The sequence below is a fragment of the Pinus tabuliformis genome, chromosome Q (genome assembly GCF_031772625.1).
Source record: "Pinus tabuliformis cultivar Carrire ecotype Pingquan chromosome Q, CPIR1, whole genome shotgun sequence".
NCBI classification, from domain to species: domain Eukaryota; kingdom Viridiplantae; phylum Streptophyta; class Pinopsida; order Pinales; family Pinaceae; genus Pinus; species Pinus tabuliformis.
The window spans coordinates 152,770,055-152,796,462 of record NC_142296.1 but is presented as its reverse complement, the minus strand read 5'-3'; the positions used below and the strand labels follow the sequence as shown (position 1 = coordinate 152,796,462).

Below are 26,408 nucleotides of genomic sequence, written 5' to 3'. Positions count from 1 at the left end.
TTAGAGAAAACCACTACTTTCATTTTACTGATATTGACTTGCATTCCCACACTTCTACAAAAATGCTCAAGGGATAGTAAGTGCTCTTGCAAACCAAGAGCCGATTTAGCAATCAGAATAAGGTCATTTGCATGCAAAAGAAGCCTTATAACAAACTTGCCCAAATAAATACCATCACCCCCTTGCGAATTTAACCACTCCTCAAGCTTGTCGATATATAAACCAAAAAGGGTAGGAGACAGTGGGCAACCTTGCTTGACCCCGATATCGCTTCTAAAACTTTCAGAAATGCCTGCTAAAGTTCTAATTTTGACTTTCACCTCTTCATACAGCCTATGCACAGTTTCTCTCAAATGTTTAGGAACCCCAAGTTCCTCCATTCTGTGCCAAAGCTTATCCCTAGGAACCATGTCAAACGCTTTTTTTGAAATCAACAAAGCAACAAAAGACTTCTTCCTTTTTCTCCCAAACTTTTTCAATGATGTGCCTTAAAGTTATACAATGATCAACTCCGGAATGTTTAGGTCTAAAACATGCTTGCCCTTTAGCACGCTTATCTCTTTCTTCTACCCACTTGCTAATTTTATTTTCTAGCATGCTTCCAAATAGCTTTGCAAACAAAGGGTTTATCATGATGGTCCTATAATTGGAGGGATTATTGACATCACCACTCTTGAAAAGAGGTATTGCCAAACTAGTTGTCCAATCTGTGGGGAGCCCCTGTTGTATGATGTTGTTGAAAATTTTTGTAATGTGAGGTGCAAGAATCTTTGAGCCCCACTTTAGATATTCTGCTTGGAGTTCAGCTAAGTCTTTTGCTTTTCCAACACCCAACTTCTTGATACCCATCTCTACCTCTTGCACCGTGAAGAGTTCAGTATCAATGTTGACCAAGTGGGGGGGTCAACCTTGGGATCATGCTCATAGAGTTGTTTTGCATAGTCAAACCATTTAGAAGCTGCAATACTATTTCCGATTTGCATCTTTCTTGGTTGGAGCTCCTTCCAAAATAATTTGGGATTATTTTTCCCAAGGAAGATTAGTTCTTCCCTCCTTGAAACCATGAAATCGACATTTTTCTTGCTTAATAACTGCTTGTAAGCTTTGAGCTTTATGTTATATCTTTGTTTGACTCTAAACACTTCTCCTTGCCTTTTTGCATTCCTTGTCAAACCAAGCATTAACCAGAAAGCTATTTGTTTCGGACTTTTTTTATTTTTGCTCTTTTGCACTCTACAACTACGCATTGAATTAAATGTGTTAATTCATGACTATGAAGGCCGTGAATTGTGATTTTCTCCTTCTCAAAGAGCCTCTCTAGCGTCATTTTGAAGGTATTACAATTTTCTGGAGTCAAAAGAATTTTGCTCTTTGGGAGATTTTGTTGGACGTGTTGAATTTTTACTCTAATTGTTTCTTTCCAATCCAAGAGAAACTTAAATAAATTGGCTTGTGATCTTATTTTAACTTTTAAGTCCCAAAGTTGATCTCCAATCAAAACTTCCTCCATGCAAGCAAATTACATAATCTACCACACTTGCTCCATTGTAAGTATTGCAAGTGAAATTATGTTGATTTTTAATGTACCTTGGACAAGTGGTTTCCCATGGGTTAGTCTCTACCTAGGGAAAAGTGTCCAAGATAATTATTTTCCTAAGTGTGACTTTATAAAGTGAAAGTAACTTTATAAGTGATAAAGTCAATATTAACTTATAAAGTGAAAAGTGACTTTAGACATAAAGTACAATGTGGGTATTTTATTTAATGGGTGAGTTAAAAAGTAGAAAGTGAGAATTAAATGCCATGTATTCTCATCCCTTGATCTAAATGAATCTAATCCATTAGATCTTGGGGTTGCCTAAAAGTCATTTATTGAAACAAAAGGGGGAAAGAAAAGAGAGATTGTGTTCATTCTTCATGAGCAGATTGGAGAAAGGAGGGTGAAAGCTGGAGAAAAGTTCCGAAGGAGAAATTTGTTGAAACAAGTTGGAGTGATTTCTGGGCAAAGCTAGACATGAAAATCAAGGCATAGAAGACAGTAGAAGGTATAGTACGAACAACATTGAATGTTGTGAGTTGCACGTCATTCAAGTGGTTATCTTCCTGGCAGGAGGATCACATGGAAGGGGATCCAAGGGGTCCACGCATTCCATGGGATCATCGTCAAGATCAGACTCAAGCCCAGGCACAGAAGGGAGTTCTAGAATATCGATGGCATCATTCCTTCTTCTCAACATTGGAAAGAGGAGGAGTGTCCCTTGCTTTCCCAAGGGCAGCATCTTCATCAAATGTCACATCCCTGCTATACTCTATGTTCCTTTGACCAGGCACATATATTCTATAAGCTTTAAAATTTTCACATTATCCAACAAACGTACCTTTCTTTCGAGAAGCTTCTAGCTTGTTCCTCTTGTCTGTTGGCGCATGAAAGTAGATGGGACACCCAAAGATCCTCAAATGTCCAACATCGGGCCTTATACCTATGAAAACTTCTTCGAAGTTTTATCACCCAAAGCTTGATCAAGGTCGTGTTTTGAACATAGGCTATTGTGTTCACCACTTCACCCCATAGAAACTTTGGTTTGATCATGCAACATAGCTCGTGCAGCTTCCATAATGGTCTTGTTCTTACTTTCAGCCACTCCATCTTGCTCAGGGTTGTAAGGTACGATGATCTCCCTTTTTATTCCAGCATTCTTGCAAAGTCAATGAGATCACTTGAAATGAATTCTCCACCATTATCAGACCTCAAAACTTTGATTCTTTTCTGTATTTGATTTTCTATCAGTGCTTTGAAGTCCTTGAACATATCAAATGTCTTGTCCTTGTGCTTCAAGAAGAATATTCAAGTTTTGTGAGAGAAGTCATCCACAAAGATTATATAGTATAGATAGCCCCCAAGAGATTTCTCCGGCATGGTTCCACATAGATTAGAATGTATAAGTTGAAGCATCTCATTTGACTTGCTTCTACTAGAAGAGAATGGTCCCCTCGCCTTCTTTCCACTGGCACATCCAGGACATACTGCATCATGATTTGCTTGGACCTCAAGCATTCCAAAAAACATCTTACTTACCTTAGGCAAGGCATCATAATGAAGGTGAGCGAACCTTCGGTGTCACAACTCACATTGATGATTGCTATTATGGACAAATGCTCAGATTAGTCTTTCATTAACTTTATAAAGGCCCCCAATCCTTGATCCCAAAGTGAAGGCATCCCTCAAGCAAGATTCCATAGGTCAAGTAAGAACCTTTCCTCTTATAAAAGCAACTCTCGTTCCCTTGTCCTCCAAGGCAAATATTGATACAAGATTCTTTTTCAATCCCAGCACATATAGAACATCCTGTAGGTGAAATATTCACCATAATCCAAATGAAATGAAACAGAACCAAATCCCATCACAAGGTAGGTGGAATTGTCCCAAAGAATGATCTTCAAATTTGTCTCCCTCTCAACCAGGTTTGACAGGACTTCACGATACCCAGTGAAGTATCTAGAGGCCCCACTATCCACCAACCAACTATCAAACAAATCGAGAGGAGAGGAACTAGAAAGAGAAGAAATAAGAAAGTACTTAGATTGAGTAGCAGTTGCATTATTTCCATACCCTGAGTTCCTTGATCTCTTTTGAGGATGGTGGCTTTCTTCACGATCATCAGGAGCATCTCTTTTTTTTCTATTATTGAACCTGTTGTTGAAGCCACGATTATTGTTGTAGGATCTAGGAGCATCATTCTTTTCTTGGAAATCTTTAGCAAAGTGACCATGCTTATGGCATTTGAAACATTCAACTTTGTCCATTCTAAATCTTCTTTGAGCAGCGAATGTCGTGGACTCCCCCTTCTTCATGCTTTTGAATTCTCCCTCTAGATATCATCCTGGTTTCTTCTTGACTGCAGTTGCCAATGAGCTCATCAAATGTCGGGAACTTGTCATTGTTGCTAATAGTTGTAACAAATGTCTCCAAAATAGGCGGAAGACCTCCAAGTGCAATTAGTACTAGCTCTCTATTAGAAGTAACTTCTCCAGCAAACAACAGTTGATCCTTGAGTTGGGATATCCTCATGAAGTAGGACTATACAGTCTCTCCTTTATTCATTTTGATGTCCTTCAGTTGATTCTTCAAAGAAAGAATGTGACTCAGGTAGTTGACTCCATACATCCCGACCAACGTATCATACATTTAGTTGGACTTTTCCAATTTTGAAATATAAACAATCAAATGATCTCTCAATGAATAAATAATAATCTTCTTAGCTTTGATCTCACCTTTCTTGTACTTAACTTTGATAGCAGCGGAAGCATTCTCTGGAGGCTCAGGTACCTTGCCTTCAACATATTCCAAGACATCATTTTCATCCAAAGTCACATCCAACCTGGTTCTCCACACTACATAGTTAGATGAGTCATTCAGCTTCTCTTCAATCTTGAAGTATGAGGTAGACATCTTGACCAAGTCAAATAAGCTCCTTCAAATTAGATTCCTTCAAAGGTGATTGCTCTTGTCTCCTTGGGCTTGTCTTCACCTCAACTCTGATACCATGTTAATTTTCCAATGTTCTATGCTTATCACAATCACTTATAACAATTCTTCCTCAATTAGCAATCAATTTCCAATATAATTTTAATCTTCCAGCAACAATAAGCAATTGTACATAGAACAGTAAACCAAATGCGCAGTAGAAGACAGCCAAAAACAAAAGAGACACAAAGTTTGGTCAAACACTAAGCAAAAACCCCACAAGGGGGAAAACACTCTCCAAATTCTTCGTTCAGCAAAGAGATAGGATGTCCAAGTACATCAACAATGAGTCAAAGGTCAAAGCCTTGACTATCCAAACCAACTATCCAATATTCAATCAAAGATAAGCCCGAAAGTCAAATCTGGTCAAAATTCAAATCTACAATTTCTTGTCAAAGTCAACAGTAGTCAAAGCTTCCCTAACCAGTCAACAGTCAATGGTCAAAGTGCCCAGAAAAGTTGAGTCAAGGCAACAAAGAACTCGGCCTCCTCAGCTCAGTCAAAATTGGTCAAAACAGTCCACAAATCTTCCTTCTAATCTAGTCAACGCACCAAGTCAACCTGCAGTCAAACCTGCCTCATATCTGCGGTCAACTGTAGTCAAAGTGCCAAAAAATTCTTGACCTTCTCTCTCCTGAATTCAGCCTCTAAAACAAATCCAAAATCCCAAGTCAAATCAAGTCAAACCATGCCCAAGCTTCCAAAAGTCAACACTGGTCAAAGGCCCAAAAACAAAAAGTAAACACAGTCAACAGATTCTCTCTCCCCTTTTCGCACATTTGAGGTTGGACCTGCTATTTTCAGAAGTAGTCGAGCCAATAGAAAATGAATGGATGAATGATGCCTCCAAGTGATGTGACATGTGGTCTATTTATATGTGCCTTAGCAAGTCAAAATTCCTTGCCTAGGCCAACTTGTACTTTTGTGTAGTTGTGGGTTTCACATTAACAATAATATTTTTCCTTGTGCAAATTAAATTCTTCCAAGGGCTAGTAAGCTAAGTTACCAGATCCCGCATCGAGAGGGTGAAGAATGGCGGTTCCGCAGATCTGAACCGAATCCGGATCTGAATCCGCCAAAATACGGCTAAAATACGTATGCATGCAGATTTTGTTATTTAAGAAACGTTTCGTTGATGGAGGAAACGGATCCCAAGCCAAATTTGTCAAGTTGCTGGAACCGCCCAAACGGGTGACTGTTTGTCGCTTTAAGTTTACCTTTTGGGCTAACTATTTGTCGCTTTTGGTTTACAGTTTTTTGGTTTTAGGTTTTACTTTTAGTTTTATAAACGTGGTCCCTCCCCTTTGTCCGCACTCACACTGAATATCCCACCCAGCAATTGTTGAATATTGAACTGGGCCTTGCTCCATACAGCGACAGTGAGCATAGCGACATAGCCATCGAACAAGCCGTCGCTGGTCGTGACAAAGCTATCAAGGAAGTCGGCGTCAGTCCGCCATTGCCGCCAGCCAGGAACACTGCCATCAGTCAGTTGTTGCCCCAGCCAGGAATGCTTAGTCACCGTGCTCAGCCACCGCCTCGTTGCTGCCCGTTGCTACTCAGCTAATAGGTTAAAATTTTATTTTTTCAAATGTCATATAAAATACACAACAAATGGTCTAGTTTTTAATTTTTTTTTGTTTTATTTGGAAGGTCAATTGTATGTTTTTTTGTGTTTTTTTAATGGCCCGCAAACGCCAAATGGTGGATTGTATAGTCGCAAATGCCAAATGGTCATTTTTAATTTTTTTGTTTTTGTTTTTAAAGGCAAATGCCAAATAGTCGATTTTTTAATTTTGTTTTTAAAGGCTTGCAAAATTCAAATGCCAAATGGTATTATTGTTTATATAACAGCGAATGACATTCTATAGAGTATATATATAACAGTTAACTATTTAGTATTATTTAGTCAATTTAAATTTTATAGTTATGAAATATTCAAAATTCTATTATATAGTCAATTTATAACTATTGCTAATTTACTAATTACATCAAATGCCTAGTATTATAATTATTATATTATATAACAACAAATGGTAGATTTATAACACTTGTATATTAGCATTCTCTTTATTTAATATTAATATATATTATAATATATATTTTATTGTTCCCTCTTATATAATATAAAGTTATAATATATATTATATATCTTTAATAATAATTTTTATAAAGTTATAAACTTATATAATTAATAATTATATTTCATATTATGATATTTGTCATCTCTAGCATGTATATCATATAGATATATGTTATATAATCAGTAATTATAAAGTGTCCACTGTCTACTATTAATTAATAAATCTAAAGTGTTTTTTAAAATTTAAAATATATATATATATTTTGTACGTGAGGTATCCTTGCCATATCCGGATCTTGCATTTTCAAAAAACTTGCGGATCCGTATCCGTATCCAAATCCTAGTAACATAGCTAGTAAGGTCTCCAAAGGATGAGCAGGGCTTCCCAAGGGAGGGAATTTCTCCCTGAGCTGCCAAGTTTCAACAGACCTCGAGGTGCTGCAAGTAAGACCAACTGCAATCACTGGAGTTGTAACAGAATGACGCTTGACAAACACATTCAAAAATACATTATGGTTTATACCTTTCACCAAATCTACATGTATCCGTATAATGTAGGACAAATGTTATCAGTTTTAAAGAAGTCTGAACAAATTCAAGATCTCTGAACTACACAAATTGACCAATACATGGAGCTTGCTAAGTCATCTACACCATATATGGGCAGTGCCTAGTCTGATTTAATCATTAAGTTTCACTCTATGGAAATAAATTTTCTATCCTATGAGATAATGAAAATGGAAAACAAGATAACAGGTATATAGTAACATGGGAATCAAGTGTCCTTTATTACTTTCAAAAAAAATGTAAGTACTTTGTAAATCTGAAAATTACTATTTATTATTGTTTTTGTTAACACTATTCACATAATCAATTACATACTCATTCATTTTTATTAGTCTATATACTAATAGGATTTTTATTGTTAGTTTGCTCCTCTCAGCAGAACCTGAGGAAATTTTTAGGCAATGAGCACAGGCAAAACATACTTATAGCAGAACCAAATGAACAAACATAAACTTTCACATAATTTCTTTTTCTACAGTTTGAATTTCCACAGTAAACTCTCAACTGTTTTCTTGTTAATGCTTCCTATCAGTATAATGTAGGACAAATGTCATCAGTTTTAAATAAGTCTGAACAAATTCAAGATCTCTGAACTACACAAATTGACCAATACATGGAGCTTGCTAAGTCATCAACACCATATATGGGCAGTGGCTATTCTGATTTAATCATTTGAGTTTCCATCTGTGTGGAAATAATTTTTCTATCCTAAGAGATAATGACAATGGAAAACAAGATAACAGGCATATAGTATCATGGGAATCAAGTGTCCTTTATTACTTCCAAAAACAATGCAAGTACTTTGTAAATCTGAAATTTACTATTTATTATTGTTTTTGTTAATACTATTCACATAGAAATCAAGTTGCACCAGCTAGCAACCAACATAATACCAAAGATAGGTGTATTCCAGTTCAATTAAATACACAAATTCATTTTTATTAGTCAATATACTAATAGGATTTTTATTATTAGTTTGCTCCTGTCAGCAGAACCTGAGGAAATTTTCAGGCAACGGACACAGGAAAAACATATTTACAGAAAAACCAAATAAGCAAACATAGACTTTCACATAATTTATTTTTCTGCAGTTTGAATTTCTACAGTAAACTCTCAACTGTTTTCTTGTTAATGCTTGCTTTTCAAAACAAACAGATTCGAGTTATGTGGATGGTATTATGAAAGACATTCACAAAACCTGAACCAGGTAACAGATAAATATACTCTTCATGTCAGTAAATCTTGATCTCAAATATGCATATTTAACAGAACACTGTAACAAAACAAAACACAGCATCAAACTTTAATGTGCTAGAGATGGTCAGATGGTCAAAATAGAAGGACAAGGATTTGATACTCCAAAAGTTCAGAAGCTAGTTTCACCATGCCATCAAATGACCCATATCAGATGCACTTCCATACAAATGTTTCAGTTCATTAGCAGCATCTGTACTAGATTTAAGTATAATTTCAAAAGGTTTCAGCTTAAAGGGCATTGCACAATACCATACAGAAAACAGTGAAATATCTGCAATACATTCTAGAATTCCAACTTGATACAAAATTATTTAACAAAGTTCAGCTCTGAATACAAACACATACACATGCACGATTATGCACACACAAATCATGAACACTTGAAAGTAGAAGAACATAAAGAAAATCATGTCAAGTTAATTACAACGGATTATTGAGAATACAACAATGGAATAGAAAGGCCAGAAAATAAACCTGAATATTTGTAAGACTTGGAGATGCCAGCTTTCTTGGTTCCTGAACTGGCAACACAAGCTTATAACTGCAATGCATAATTACAGAAATAAACCACAAAACAACGAAAAATGTGTCAATGTAGCAGACAAATATTGAACATATACATGCACCACATTTGTGTGTCAAAATAAATTGTATATCTGAACTAATAAAGAAAGATATTATAATTTATATTTGTGTCCACAAATTACCAAACAGTAGTCAATGAAACAGGAAAAAAATATGAACATGTTAGATATAATCAAGGGAATGCATGGACATGTATAGCCCTGCAAATATTGAGCTGCAGCATAAATCATCACCCACAATTGCAACTTACCCAATACTTGATGAATAAGATTTACCAATCATTGCAAATCAATTAAAGGATATACTATGGAGCCTGGCCAGTGCCTTTCATTGTGTCCAATCACAGTTCTAATATTACTCAGCGTTATAGAACTTGTAGTCAAAAGCCATAATAAGATTACCATTAATTGGTATACATTTTTCCTTCTTTCTTATAGATAAGGTAGAATATGGACCTCTACACTAGACCCAGCATCCCACTTTTGCTTTGTGCAAATCTCCATACTAGTGGCTGAAAAAACATGATAAGTAATCTTATTTGTTGTCCAGGTACGTTCAGGAATTTCCTTCTATGAAGAAAAGGTCCTTAATAAAGAAGACTAAAAAGAAATATTTGTTCATACATGAAATAAAGGTTGAAATGAATCCATTTGCTTCCCCAAACAATGGATGGAATTAACTTTTAAATTCATGGTAGACTGAGCATCAAAACATAACATACTCTTAATTAGTCTTAAATCTCCATTTCAAACACAGTTGCCAAATATACTGATTTATAGCAATGTGATGCTCAATCTCAGGTCAAGGAAGATGACAACATATCCTAAGCTATCCAATAAGAAATTCCAACCAATGCAATATATGAAACCCTAGGAAAGATATTTATTAATGATGCAAAGAAATCTAACAGCACTTTGGAAGGTGAAACCCCAATCGTTTGAAGAACATCCCTATGAATATCCTATTAAATGAACTTCTTAATTTTTATATTTTTTGGATGCAAATTAAGACGATTAAAGGAGAATATAGTAAGCAATACAGAAATAATGGACTGTCACAAAATTTATATTCACATAGAAACTTTGATGCACCAAACTTCTCTCAATCTCAAGGAAAGGGTAAGATATGTGTATCTACTCAAACTACTGCAAGTATCACCCACAGATCAAAGTTGATGTAAATGTGAAATAGACCAAAATATGGTCTCACGGAGGTTGAACAACATCGCAAGCCTATGATGTGCGATAGGTAACTGTGTCACTATTCTGCATTCCTATCTATGCATACTCCATCAATTATGATATCTCTAAAAGCCCCATGGAACCCCTCACACTCCAATCTAAATCTCAGATAGCAAACATACATAGGAGGAATCGTGTTAACAGCAGCAATTGTTTTTACTTGACACAGAAACACAGCAGCAGACCTTAAATTCATAACTACATGTGCTTCGGAAGAGGGAACAACTAACCCCTTCCCACCAACCCTAGACACTGACAGACTCAAGTAGAGGAAGTTGTTCAGGCAAAGTCAGTAGAGGAATGCACAAGAAGTACGAAAGAACTTAACCTTAGAGCTCATGGACTCCCTCCCACTGAAACACTGTCAAATCCTTTACATCTAGGCACATTCTTCTTTCATGATATACTGGATCTAATGGATATCAGTCTCAAGCATGTGTGGATGGATGCAAGCATGGTACTTTTCCTCCATTTTAGGACGACAGAGGACTGACTCCAAGCCCTTCAGCCCAAGAAATGATTATCCTCCCTCTCACAAAATCTTTCTCGACATTGATCTCCTCAAACCTCAACTAGTTGAGCTCAAGCAGTGGAGGGAAGATGTTATAGCAGCCAAGAAAGAGGGGAACTAGGTAGTCATCCGAGACCCCAAAGCAATGATTTAGGATCCTTCACCACTAGATGCCCTTGACTTTGGTCTAAATGATGACTAAGATGGTTAGGGGGGATTTTGTCCTCCGTCTCCATTGCCTGTTGGAATGCAATGAGGCCTTTTGGTCTTCTCTAGGGACACGTCAAGATGTTGTGTCCTGTGACCTCATCCTTCCCACAAAGACACATGCCAGCCCAATGAAAACACCACCATGGATCCATAGGTGCCACTAGGATTGGTCATGCCCATAAATTCATGTTCCAATAGCATCGAAGATAATGGTGTTGCTTGCTTTATCTATGACTGTCTCCAAGGTTGTGTTTCCATGGTTGCCTCAGACAAGCACACTACATTCGTATGGGTCCAGATCTGTAGGAGTGTCCCCTACTTGAGTATGCCTACATTGCAACCTACTTTCCTCTCATCTTCCTCACACTTTGCACATCACAAAGAATCAAAGGGGGACCCTTTCAACGACTTTTATGTCGACAATTGCGACTACTTTGCTCTCAATGAGATTATTCTTTTGGGGGATTTCAATGCTTGTACTAGTCTCAGTACAAAAATCAGCACTACAGGAAATTGAATGACTCCAAAATCTGCAGTGAGAAATCAATGTTAATAGATAGAAAAAAAAATTCCCAACTTGGCACTCGCAAATCTCCTCTCAGTTTGCGTTGGTATTGTTACCGCTCAAACTAGCAAGGGTCCTAGGAGGGGATCTTATAGGGCAGCTACTAGGTCAATGGAAACAATAGAGCGATAGCCCATTGTCACCTCAGCTAAGGCTCCCAGCTCTTTACGGACTTTCACCAATGGGAGGAGACCCATTGTATAAGGAATCACGAGATGAACGGACCAATGAAGAGATGAGGGGTGATTCCTAAGGCCTATTCACAAGAGAGACTCAATTGTATGGCTTGCTTGCTTTGGAAGCAAGATGATGGGCTCTCTAGGAAGGGCTAAAAGGGCTTTTTGAGATTGGGGTTTGGAAATGTCCTATCAAGGAAGCCCCTGGTCTCAAAAATCCTTATGGATACTTGGCTTTTGAATGATTTTTGTGGAATTGGAGTCAACAGGTTGTAGGACCACCAAAGGCCAAGTGGACCCAAAATTAGGTCAAGGTTATGGAGTTGATCGACCAAGGAAGCACTTTACCTAATTAGGGAAGGGAAGAGGATCAAAGAAAGAATCTTATTTACTAGCCAATGGGAAACCAAGGGCTAGAATGGATCTTCGAGCTAGGGCTTGAAATATCTCAAGATCCCACCGTCGGAATCTCATGAAATTTGGAGGGCTTCTTGAGGAGACACAAGCATAGTTGTGGGCAAGAGATCAAATTATTTAATTGATAAGTCGTCATAAAAGTGATGTCGTAGTAGACCTATGTAGGCTAGACCTAGAAAAAGAGGGGAAGGTGAGAAGAATTCTCTTTGAAAATGATCACCTATGTAAGGATCAGTGCCTAAAACTTTGGTGAAGATGGAGTCAAGATGAAATTTGTGATTTAGATAATCTACACCCAATCAAAGAGCCTCTTAGACAACTTCGCATGGCAATTCAGGCATGAGAGCAATTGCTAGAACTATATATACTTCAATTTGCAAGAATCAATGACTTATCAAGATATGTTCAATAGAAACAATATCTAGGAACATTCACCCTTTCACATATGATACACGAGATGATGCAATGCTACAAAAGGCTAAATTTCCACAATTTCACATAAGAAAAGCAGTAAATTTCAGATCTAGTATAGCGAAAATCCCAGCAACATCAATGTATTAAAGCAAATAACAATTATAGACAAGAAAATAATACTTTCATGTGCAAATAGTATATCCAATCACCAAAATTATGCCAATAATGAAGCTCCAAGACAAGAGAGAGATATCCAAACAACAAAATTCATCTATTACATCCAAATTCTTCCCCCAAAAGGGATAGTGAAAATCCTCACAAGAGAGAATAACCCAATCCAAGTAATGATGAGAGAATGAATCACCTCTCATCTATTTATAGAATGTCTAATGAGTTCGATTTAGCTAATTTGGCCTAATTGAGCATCTCAATTAAAATAATGTGAATAATTGGTGACATGCCCACCTACTCAATAACATAATAAGAAGCCTCCCAAGAGGGTCGAATGAAGAACAAAATAGGTCGTTGGGCCTTCCAAGAGACCTAATGAAGTACAAGGGGTGCCATGATGTAGAAATGGACTCCATTCATAGTGGACAAGGGGTTGGCCCCTCGTTTTCCAAGCAAAAACCTGTAGTGCTCCCAACTGGGTGTGGGGGCATAAAGGACATCCTCATGGGTCTCCAAATGAATCGAAGATACCTGTAAACCATCTGCAAGGGCTAGAATGATGACATAAGCCATCCCTTTGGAGCGAGAGAGATCCTCTAGACCCTAGAACATCTGCCAAGTGTATGGTGCAAGTGTGGAGCCGATTGGGCATGGTGAACCGGGTGCATAATCCTAATCCAAAATGTGGAATACAAGCAATACATGAGCATTGTTGGGGATCCACGAAGTAATCTCTGCTATGTTAGAGGTCCAAGGCTCTCAACGCTCACCCTACAAGTGCCAATCTGGCCCTTTGCAGAGCTAGGACCTCATATAGGGAGACCAAGCCCCAAATGGAGATCCATCTGCAACTAATCTAGGTGGATGTTGGTGGCCACCCACCTATCCCACATGGACCCCCACAACTGTCTCTTTCAGTTTTCTAGTTTCCTTAATTGTAGCACAATTTACTGTTTTTAGTAGTTTTTCAGGTCCTGAAATTCCAGAGCCGTTTTGAGGCCCTAAACGACGTTTTTTGGGAAAATCGGGAGCAACATGGGTTGTAGATCGATGTTGTTCTTCCCAAAGTTATAGTCCTTGGATAGATCTTCCCTACAAGTGCCAATCTGGCCCTTTGCAGAGCTAGGACCTCATATAGGGAGACCAAGCCCCAAATGGAGATCCATCTGCAACTAATCTAGGTGGATGTTGGTAGCCACCCACCTATCCCACATGGACCCCCACAACTGTCTCTTTCAGTTTTCTAGTTTCCTTAATTGTAGCACAATTTACTGTTTTTAGTAGTTTTTCGGGTCCTAAAATTCCAGAGCCGTTTTGAGGCCCTAAACGACGTTTTTTGGGAAAATCGGGAGCAACATGGGTTGTAGATCGATGTTGTTCTTCCCAAAGTTATAGTCCTTGGATAGATATTTCTAACGAGCTATTGCGCGCATCAAACAGAGATTGTATGCCAAAGTTACGACCCCGGGAAGTTGATGTACTAATTTACCCAAACGGGGCCCACAGTTTGGCGCTTCATCTCCTAGGGTTAGGTTTTTGGATGTTTAGAGTTTTGCATTGTTTCTCAACAATAAATAGGCCTTCGAGCCTCATTGTAACACAGTTCAAAGGCATTTAGCCGCCACATCTCTTCACAGAGATAAGCTACCATCGCCCTAGCTGATTTATTCCCATTTCTGCTTGTAAGCATATTTCAGTATTTTACATTAATGAAATGAAGTATTATTTTCGCTGCATCTCTGTATTTATGGTTATCTCTGCAATTTGTTGCGTTCCTGTTTAAATCCGGATCAGTGATATTAGAACAGTTTGCTCTTTCTCTGTTTTTCTTTGCATGTACCCAATGAGATCGAGATATAAGGAGTTAGGGCTTGAACAAGTCGAACCTTTACAAGACCAGCCCCGCAAATCCCAACGGCCTCTCATGGCAGATGAAAAGAAAAAAGAGGGGACAAGAGATCCTATCAAAATCTTGCTCGAAGAAGCCCTCGAGCGACAAAGGAATGCGATGATGAACAGCTTTGCCCAGATCCTTCAGCAGTTACCCAGAGGCGACGCATCGGCTTCCAACAGCTACTCTGGAAACGCCACACCCTTTAAGGTACAAGTTAATTTTTGAAATCCCCATCTTCGAGAGCCAAATAGACGCAGATGCCATAGATAAATCGTTAAATCTGCTAGATGGGTATTTTTCTGTTCATGATTTTTCCAGTCGGGAAAAGATTATTTTCGCTCTTCTCAAAGCAACCCCCCACGTCAAGGACTGATGGGAAACCTACTACGAGCAGAAGGATGAAAGTACGGGCTCACTATTTTCAGTCGCACCCACTTGGAATTCATTCTGGGATGCCATCAAGGAGCAGTACTACCCTGTCAAAAGCTACGCAGACAAATACATAAAGTGGACCACCCTACAGCAGGGAAGGGACCAAGATGTGTCGGAGTTGACAAACATTTTTCATACCCTTTGCACACAGTTGGGTATCAAGGATTTTGAAGTACATTTGGTACTCAAATACCACGGTTGCCTACACAGGTACATCTAGGAAGAGATGGAGTTCCTGAACATCTCCTCGCTCGGCACGGCATACCGATACGCTGTCAAAATCGAGCAAAAGTTTAAACAAAAGAAGCGGGACTTTGGATCTGCGAATCCGAAGCAAGGGAAAGGTTTCCCCAAATCGCAGAACCAAGAACAAATCCAAGACGGGGCAACCCAAGACAACCCGTCGAAGCCACAAGAAAAGAAAAACACCACGAAGTCGAAGAAGGATAGAGGAAAGTGGCTTGAGTTCCATAAAGGCCCCACTCACAACACAAGTGAGTGTCGGACCAAGCAGTCGTTGGTGGCCGTGTTGAATGCTTCAGAATGAGATACATGTTCCGACCTTGAGCCAGAACCCGACAAGGGGAATGGCAAAGGGAAGCAGATCACTAACGCAGAGCCCAATGCCACTGTTGCCACCACCAAGATCTAGAAGAATGAGCCTGAAGATCCACAGGAGGGGGAGCATCTTTTCCACTCACAGATGTGGGTGAACGGTTCGCCGCTGCAATTCATTGTTGACAATGGATAACAAAAGAATCTCATTTCAGCAGAGGTCGTGAAGCGGTTAGGCCTACCGACTACACCACACTTGCAACCGTACAATATCGAATGGCTTCACCAAGGACGAGATCTCCGAGTTCGCCAGCAGTGCTGCCTTCCCTACAGCATCAAGCCCTTCACAGACGAGGTATTGTGTGATGTTGCACCTCTGGATGTTTGTGATGTATTATTAGGCCAGCCATACTTGTGGAGGCGACATGTTGTGTATGAGTCAAGGCCTCGTGCTGTTATATTACTTTGGGTAATTCATTATGCAGGATACCGGAGGTAGCCCCATCTACCGCCACCTCTTTGATCACTGCTAAGAAAGGAAGTAAGCTCATCTCCCAGACTAGGAAATTTATTTTTTGTCTAGTTCGCCCTCAAAGTGAGGGGAAGATTGTCGCCACATCCATGACCCCCGTGAAGGGTTCCTCCACGCAGCAATAGCAACAAATGGATACGGTCATGAAAGCAAACAGGAACATCTTCTCCTCACCCACAGGGACATCATAGCACTGTCAGGTCAAGCATTCATTCGATCTGACTCCCAGAGCACCTCTACCCAACGGGCCGATATATCACTGCTCCATTCTGAAAAATGACAAGTACAAGAAGCGACATGGTCCTTACACCAGTATCGAGGTTGTGGGGAACAATGCTTTGGAGCACAGCATTCCCCCATTCCTTCGCTTGCACCGAGTGTTCAAGGTGGACCGCCCTCTACCATGCTTCCCACCATCACTGGACACATCATAGATTGCAGCACAGCTCACCAGGGACCCAGCTCAGCAGAAGCTTCCTCATCTCAGGGAGGAACTCAATACAATGGGAACCATTGTTTCCTAATGGGGGAGGAATGATCCAGGTGGATGTTGGTGGCCACCCACCTATCCCACTTGGACCCCCACAACTGTCTCTTTCAGTTTTTTAGTTTCCTTAATTGTAGCACAATTTACTATTTTTAGCAGTTTTTCGCATCCTGAACTTCTGGAGTCGTTTTGAGGCCCTAAACGACGTTTTTTTGGAAAACTAGGAGCAACATGGGTCATTGACCGATGTTGCTCTTCCCAAAGTTAGTCCTCGGATAAATCTTTCTAACGAGCTATTGTGCACGTCAAACGAAGATCGTATGCCAAAGTTACGACCCAGAGAAGTTGATGTACCAATTTATCTAAACAGGGCCCACAGTTTGGCGCTTCATCTCCTAGGGTTAGGTTTTTGGATGTTTAGGGTTTTGCATTATTTCTCAACAATAAATAGGCCTTTGAGTCTCATTGTAACACAGTTCAGAGGCATGTCGCTGCCACATCTCTTCTCAGAGATAAGCTACCATCGCCCTAGCAGATTTATTCTCATTTCTGTATGTAAGCATATTTCAGTATTTTACATTAATTATATGAAGTATTATTTCTGCTGCATCTTTGTATTTATGGTTATCTCTATAATTTGTTGCGTTCCTGTTTAATTCCGGATCAGCAACCCTGCATAAGATCCATTGTGTCCCCTTACCCTCCAATACAACAAATCATTAGACTAATCAAGTAAAAGAGTTTACAAATCATGGAATCAATGAGGCATTTTATGGTGGCATACCCTTCTATAGTGGGCTTTAGCATGTACAAGTGTCTCCAAGCTCAATAGGGGGTTAACCAAGGACCCTATTAGATGGTTTAAACCTCTAAAGGGGGTGACATGTCCATGGTACATCCCTCAAATGGTGTGTGGCAATGATATAATAATGGAGCAGAGTGGGGATCAGGGGAAATCATTCAGAGCACATGTCATGGTTCATGGTTAAATACAATAAGAGAAGCTCACACCTAGATATGTGAGCATAGGAGGGAGCAAATTGTGGCACATGAATTACCCCAGCATTTGTTTTTCAACCCTACTTCATATGCATTTTTCCTTTTAATGATTTTTCTTCACAACTGCTCGGGGCTACAGGGGATGAGAGCATGATGTGTAATATATAGCAATGAATACCCCCTTAAGGTGGGGTAGTTCATCGCCCACTAGAGGTTGTGACAATCACGAGTTCCTTAATAATAGAGGGGGTTCATCTACGGCCCATAGGAACCAAGGTGATGGCCATGGATAAGGAGTAGAGCTCATGTTTGGCTTTTGCCCACGTGCTAAATTTGTATGTTCTGGCCATCTTTTACATTTTGTGGTACATTTCTTGTTGAGAGTGGCAAAATTATGCTTTTTCCCAGGGCCCCAGCCCAAGGCGTGGACAAGGGGAGGAGGAGGTGTTGTCCACTGTCACGCACACCTAAGTTAGTGAGAAAAGCCCTTAACCCCACAAGGTGTGGTTGGTCGCAAATTAAAGAGATGGGGTTGTCACCTATTCCCAACTCTCTCCGTTTAATCTTTCTCCCAAGTCAGAGCTAGGGGGGTGGTCCCTAAAGGAAAACTAAGTTAGAAGGTTTCTAGGAGATGTTAAAGTGAAATGGATTACTTTTAAGATTATGAGCAAATATAATGTGAGCGATATGAAATAAAATAAACTTCAACAACCATCAACACATGAGATAATGATAAGCATAAACAAAACCAATCCCTTCAAATAATGCTTTAAGAATAAATAATATTTGCTCAAAATAAAATGAAGTGCTTCAAATTGAAACACAAGCAATCTTGTCAATTAAACAAAAGATGTTAGCAAGATATGATACAAATGCAAGATATAAAATATGTTTTCAAGAAATGCTTTCAAAGTATATAATCATTCACATATCCAAAGCATGTAAAGAAGCAATATAGAATGACTTGCAAAGGAAACAAGTTAAAACTTTACTTGCAAAAATGAACAAGATGATACTTGCCTAAATAAGATAATCAATTCAAAACATTTTCATCAATGACAAGTACATGAATAATTTGCAAGTAAAATGTATTAGCATGAAATGTTGTTGAACTAAGAGTTTAAATGCAATTATCTTGGTTAATTTTAATTTAAATGTCTAGTCTAGGTGTGACCTTTCTTTCGATTGTTTTGAAAGAAGGCTCTTATGTAAGTTGTAGAAGGAGATCCAAGAAAAGACAACCAAGGTTGTTTTAACGATACCTCCCTTGGAATATCCAACACACCCGATGCCTCCGGCGTTGTAGATATTGTGGCTCTGACAACTGCAAGGTCACCGTGTTAACCACATAAGAGGGACTATGTCCCTCAAGTTGATGAAACAAAGGTGTTCCTAAAAGATGTCTTTCAACCAAGCTTATGCTTGGAGATAAATTTTCATTAGAGATGCAAGCTATGTTAATATGCCTAAATGAAATGCAAGTTTATTAGTGTTTGTAAAAAGAAATGCTTCAAGTACATGGGGATTTGTTCAATGAGATAATTTAGATAATTGCTCAAAATTGTACAAAATACAAAGATGTAAGCTTCATATGCACATAAAATTGTAAGTTGTTCAAAGTAAGTGATTTAGCCAATTATATCTCCATGATCAACCAACTAAAGCAATGAAATGAGATAAAGCTTCAAAGTATAATATGCTTGCAAAGTGGGCAAATAACTTTAAAATAAATGAGCAAGTAACCAATGAACTTATAATGAAGCAAATTGTCAAATTAACTAAATCAAACTTTGCCACATGAATTGAGATGCTTGCATATAATGAAATAAGTTGCTCCAAAGTAAAATCATAAGTTGTACTTAAAAGCAATGTTTCAAATGCAAGGCATAAAATAGAAAATAGTAGCAAAATCAAATTTAAAAAGTTACATTGTGATGGTGAAATTGTGTTAATTTTTAAGGCATGCAAAATGAAAAACTAAGTAGACAATAAAAGATCAATCCACCCACGTCTCTACTTCTAAATAAGGAGAAAATGATGTCTTGAGTGAAACCCAAGCTCCTACAAGAAAAATTAAGCATTTTTATTAGATTGTTACAAAGATGAGAAACCTTCCAAAGGATCTCAACTAAAAATTTCAAGCGGAATCTTTTACAACATATGAGGTTTTTCAAGCACTAGATTTCTTTTCTGAAAGTCAGAATCAGAAACTAAGGTAAGTACAATAAGAATTCTCTCAAATTTGAAAATGTTGGGTGTCTCTCGGTATTCCAAAGATTAGCCTCCAATGGTGAATAAAATCTTGCATAAAAAAGGAGCTAGACCTCAGGCCTCCTAGAAGGTGACTTTAAAGGCTTGAGAGGTCCTACAAGAAAATAATTAGAGTTTTCCTCAAGTCTCTTGTTATCAATACTCCAACTATGGGCTGCAAAACAAAAACACAATTAGTGTAGAGAGCACATGTAAAACAAGTAAATATCATACAAATAATGTACAAGAAACCAAATCAAGTGATAGAAGTGAACCCCATCACTTGGTTTAGCTTAGAAAAGCTCTTACATAGCTAATATGAATCAATGAAGCACTATTTCGAAATCTTAAATTTTTAAAATAATTTCTTGTATACAAACTACGCCCAAACGAAATCCTACAAAATATTTTTCGTAAGATAAACTAAGTGAATCCAAAAAACAAATGAGGGTTCCTTTGAAGGTGCTCTAAGAGTGGTTTGGTCTCCCAAATACTTCCCCTCATGCTTGATCCAACAAAAATTCTTCTACAACACTCAATCAAACATTAGTCTATATAGATTTAGATAAACAAACAATGAATTGAAACTTCTAGAAATTTATTTGAAAATAAACTAGAATTTTCAAATTCTAGAGCCTACTTTCAAATCAAATGTTAATCAAGTTTACAAGAATATATGGAAAATGAAATAATTCAAAGTATAGAAACATTATATTGATAGCTCACAATGCACCATGCTCCAAAGGAAGAACAACCATGAATGGACCCACAAAGTTTTTTTATTAAAACTCGTGAAAAGTGTACAAAGTAGCAGTGCTTCCACAAGCACAATAACTAGTAATAAAATATGATACATAATGAGAGCCCATGGCTCTATTATATAGAAGTTTAGGAGCCAATCCCAAGGCAAAGGGTGACAATCCCAAGACAAATGGGTGACCATCCCAATGCTCCATGCAAATTCAAATTTCCTAAGTGGGAACTTGATTTCTTCCTTAGAGGCCCATGCAATCCTTGATGAGGGAGTTCAAATTAGATGAGAGGACATGTGGGAGAGTGAAGTGGAGTGGTAGGAGACCACTCTCAACCTCACTCCAGTGAACTCTAAACCAATCTCAAGTCAACTCATGATATCTCCTTGAAGCTCAACTTAACCTCTTCAAATAGTAGAACTTGTCACTGAAACTCGTTGTCTTCTCCACAAAAAATTCGATTTGTTTGATTTGTGGCTTATGTGGAGTCCACATCACTTGGTAGCTCAATGTTGACCTTTAGATGAATTTTCACCTCGTTTCCACATCATTTCAACATGTGTGGATATTTATTTTTCTCCATTTATTTAATTGTTGGGCTAATTTATTGCCACATTTTCCACAAAACTTAGGAAATGTGGGTTTTGAGGGTCTAGAACTCACTTTTTATGCCTCAATGTGTCATAATAGAAAGTTGAGGGTGAGAGGCGTAATTTTGAGCACACATACCCCACACAACTTCTCTAGACATCACTTATTACATATTGCATTCAGATTTTATTCAAATTTCCACCCAACAGGAATTTAAAAAAAAAATCACCCCTAGACCTAACCAAATTCCACGAAATTTTACAAGTGATCTAGTATGGTAATATACAATGACTCTAGACACGGACTCAACCAAGGCCTCGCCACCACGCCGTACTTCGGTTTTGGGGATATGCTTGGAGGAAAAAACTCAATTAATTATTAAATTCTTGGATAAAAATGATAATAAACCAAGTGAAAAAAACCTCCCAGAGTAGACTCACTTGATGACTCAAACACATCATATTAGAATCACTTTAAATTATCCCCGTAGGGCTTGTGGAATTTGGATACAATAGAAGAAGATGTGAAGAAGAAGTAGAGTTGAAAAAATAGAGTGATATAATGATCTTTGATGGTACAAGCACTCTTTGGTAGATCCTTGGTCATGGATTCTTCAAAAATCTTCAGGTGCCACTCCAATGGTCAATAGGAGGCTAACCCTATGTCGGCCCGAATGGGAAAATAGATGAATGGGGCTAAAATGAGTGGAAGGGGAGTGGTGTAGGTGGTATCGAAAAGCGAGACCACACAACCAAAATCCGGATTTTCCATGTAGTGCTAACCCTAAAGCCAATGGTCAGTAAAGGAGATCCCATAGTATTAAGATACAAGGGTAGCCACAAAATCAGGCAGTAGAGACAAGAATACAAACCTAACTCATGCTTTCCGCCAAATCCCCTCAAAAATCCATGCCCAAAAGTGTCCATGACAAGTAAGGAAAATTACTCAATTATACCAATGAAAAGCCATACCTTTGGGGTCGGGTGGTCCACCTTCAAACATACATTCATGACAAGGGGTCAAGGGGCCACATGGTTGGCTTAGGTGGTGGAGTCGATGGCACATTGAGCTATCTGGTGGCTATCAGGGGTTGTTGGTTGCCAGCTGAGGACCATCTAGGATAAAACTTTCTCCTATATACACTACATACAAGGGGTTGATAACAAGTACCTTTCCAACCTCAAGGAGGTCCCTAACTACTCTGTAATATTCCTAAGTGGAAATTATCAGTAAATACCATAGCAATGAACTGGGAACATCAAGATAAATTAAAAACCACAAACACAAATCAGAACACCAAGAAATCCAGCAAAACAAACTGAGCCATTTTATTAATTGGGTGTTAGTTTTGTAGCATCGAATAGGTGTTCTAGTCTCAGCTTTGCTCAAAGAGGCTAAGAAACCAAGATCTTCAGAACCCAGAAAAAGTTTTGGGAGAAAACACCTAGAAACAAATCAATTAAAATAATTGATCGATTATTAAAAAAATGCCCAAGTCTAAATTAGGGAAATCGGTCAATTAAAGGGAATTAATTGAGAAAAGTGAGAATGCTCTAGAAACTCACACGGATTGAGTTTGAGATGATCTTAAACATTGATGGAGATCTAATCATGGTCGTTGTTTCACCAACAAGAGATTATAAGAGTAGGACGATGTGTTGGAAAATGACACATTGAGCTAGTGGGTGATCTAGGCGGATAGAATTTCCTAGAGAGCATAGATTCAGCAGAGAAGAGAATTTGAGCAAGAGATCAGTAGCAGAGGCATAGAAGCAGTAGCGGAGATTCACATGGAGGTTTCTAGTGTCGGAAGAGTCAGCCAAGGTCGAATTTATTCCAAATAAGGTTGCACGGGGGCCTGCGTGAAGCCTTAAGAAGGCAATTTGATTCAGTCAGAGGAGAGGTCGATTTAGTTGTCCAAACCAGGATAATTTTCCAGACGGTAAGAGAATCACTTCCAAACTCAGCAATAGGCAGGACATTTGATTCTGAGGCTAGTTTCAGTGGGCAGTTTGTTGCACGATTGCTTATGGAGAAGGGAAAAATTCCCTCGGAAATTTTGCTTACTATTTTCTAAGGAGAGGATTACCAGTTTGACATATAGATATTGTACTCAAAATTTTGTTGTTGAAGAATAATAATAAAACCCTCATCTGTTGCATCGGTTTTCTCACAATGGGTTTTTCCAAGGACATTTGTCCAAAAATAACGGTGTCAATTTTATTGTGTGTGCACTCTATTTTCTCAGTTCTAATTTTTATTTTCCACAACATTTTTAGTGTGAACAAATTGGAATGTGATTTATTCATTATTTTGTCGTAACAAAATAAGCTGCATAATTAATCAGTTAGAAGAATACATTCCATTTGTTACATTTCAAGGAATTTTCAGATGGTATCGTAGGAGTTTTGGTCAGATCAAGGGCTCAATGGTGACAGGGAGAGAATTTTGTAGTTTAGAGGGAGATTTGAGCGAATATCTCCCAGATTTGCACAGAGGTTAGCCAGGGGAGCGAATTAGCAGAAGAATGGTTCGATTTTCAGTTTGCAGGTGGTAGAAAAATCGAAGAACCTCAATTGTAGTGAATTGCAGGCAGTGTTGTTGCTAGGACGCAGTTTCACTAAGCAGATCAGTGATTTCATTGAGTAAATCTAGGCGCAGTGATTTTGCAGCAGTTTTTGTGGTAGCAAATCAGTGTCGAGAAAAGGAGAAAAGGCACAAGAAATTATACTCAGGATGTCTTCAGTAAATTTCTCAGCATTTTAATATTCAGGAGGCTACAAATCTGTCTTCCATATTGGAGGACGAATTTGCTAAGATAGCTTGCCTATCTAGCTCAGCTTCACAGGGAGTCTGGTATATAGACAATGGATCGTCAGCTCACATGACAGGAGATACATTTCTCCAGCTACAAGGAGGAGGAGAAGGAATTCTAGATAACAATGGGAAGCAAGACTATATGTACTCTAGCCGAGAGAGGTACCATTGACTTTCAAAGGGAGTCAGGAGCAAGCACCAGTGCTACTGATGTATTGCATGTGTCTAAAATAGGTATGAACCTAATTTCACTTTCCCAGCGACAAGATAAATGATATGATGTCCACTTTGTAGGGAGGAAGGTGTTCATCAAACACCAGAACTAGAAGAAGGTGAAACAAATTGGGGTACAAAGAAACAGATTGTATAGGTTGCAGTTCGACTCTCCAACGGCACTAGTTAGCAATGGTCGTAACAGTGGGAGAGACTTACATGAATCATGGCACAAGAGGATGGGACATTTACATCATGGAGCACTTAGAATGCTCAGGTAGATAGTAACAAGTGTTCCAGAATTAGGCACGGAACATGATGATGTGTGCAAAAGGTGCGTACATGGGAAGTATGTTAAGGCAATGTTCCCAAGAAGCAACAGCAAATTGGATGGTGTGTTATAGCTTATACACTCAAATATTTGTGGTCCTACGTCCACTAGATCCCTAGGAGGGTATGAGTATTTCATCACCTTCATTGATGACCATTCCAGGGAAACCAGGATCTATTTTTTGAAGACCAAAGATGAGGTCTTTAGTCACCTCAAGGAGTTTAAGGCTTTAGCAGAGAATGTAACAAGGAAGAAGATCAAGGTACTTCGCTCAAATAACAGAGGTGAATAGATAGATAGTGACTTCACAGGTTTCTGTGCAAAGGAAGGCATCAGGAGGGAGTGGAGAACTCCATACAATCCATAACAAAATGGGGTTGTGGAATGGACGAACATGTCTATAGTTGGGGCTGCTAAGGCGATGTTATATGACCAGGATTTGCCCAAGTTTTTTATGCACAGAGGCATGTAACACAATTGTGTATATACAAAACAGGGTTCCTCACAGGGCATTAGGGAAGATAACACCAAAAGAAGTCTTCTAAGGGAAGAAGCCAAGAGTCAATCACTTCAGGATATTCGGTAAATAGCCTATTTCCATGTACTATAGATGAGAAGCGCACCAAGTTGGATCAGACTGCAGAAAAGGGATACTTCATTGGGTATAGCGAAACCTCTAAGGCATACAGGATCTGCGTTCCTAGCAGCAAGGAGATTATCGTGAGACGGGACGTAAGGTTTATGTAGGACAAAGGTTTCAAGAAATCTCGCGAGATGGCCGCAGGTGATAATCTTGAGCCAACAGAAGCTCCATTGGTCCAGCAGCAAGGGCAACCACAGGGGCAGCAGCAGGGACCGCCGCAAGGACAGTCACAGGGATCTAGTACTATTACCAATATCAACACATCCTCAGGTGCAGGGAATCCAGTGGGGGAGCAGCTGAGACGAGATGAGGAGTCGGTCTATCCTCCCACCACTAGTGGTCAAACTAGCAGGGAAGCTCACCAGACATTGAGAGATTCAAAGGAGTTCATCGGAGCACCCAGGAAGAGCAAGAGAGAACACCAACAGCCCGACAGGTACCAAGCATTGGTGGCACAGGTTGTTGAACCTTCCAGCTATCAGGAGACCGCATAACATCAGGTGTGGGTAAATGCCATGGTAGAAGAGTATAGTTCTATCATGATGAATGATGTTTGGGAGGTAGTGTCGAGACCTGAGGGCAGGGTCAGTTGTGGGCTCTCCATCGATTTATAAGATTAAGTACACTGCAGACAGCGACGTACTTCAAGTACAAGGCTAGGTTCGTGGCAAAGGGTATACACAAAAGAAAGGGATAGACTACGAGGAGACCTTCTCTCCAATTGTCACATATACTTCCATCTGGTCAGTTATATCACTAGCAGCGCGGATGCGATGGCAGATTCACTAGATGGATGTCAAGACAACCTTCTTGAACAAGGTGATAAAGGAGGTATATATAAGTGCTTCGACACACATGAGAGGAGCACACATGTGTGCAGACTAAAGAAAGCTTTATACGGACTCAAACAGGCTCCCAAGGTATGGTATGGTCGGATTGACAGCGACTTGCTTCAGATGGGATTTATCAAAAGTGACGCAAATCCCAACCTTTACTATTTGATGGTAGAGGATGAGCCACTCATCCTAGTATTGTATGTGGATGACCTCTAACTTAATAGGTCATCAGGGCTCATAGAAAACTGCAAGAGGAACCTAGCAATAGACTTTGACATGCAAGATTTGGGGCTGATGCATTACTTCCTAAGCTTGGAAGTATGGCAGAAGGACAAGGAGATCTTCCTTGGTCAA

General features: G+C 39.0%; 1 protein-coding gene across 2 annotated transcripts in view; it reads right to left on the bottom strand.

Moving 5' to 3' along the window:
* LOC149218711 (M28 Zn-peptidase nicastrin) overlaps window positions 1–26,408 on the bottom strand; it is a 171,813-nt gene that overhangs the window by 53,056 nt on the left and 92,349 nt on the right. For both annotated transcript variants that reach the window (XM_089384132.1, XM_089384131.1), the window contains exon 5: window positions 8,907–8,973. In XM_089384132.1, coding sequence (XP_089240258.1) covers window positions 8,907–8,973 — 67 coding nt within the window. The remainder of the gene's footprint in view (window positions 1–8,906; window positions 8,974–26,408) is intronic.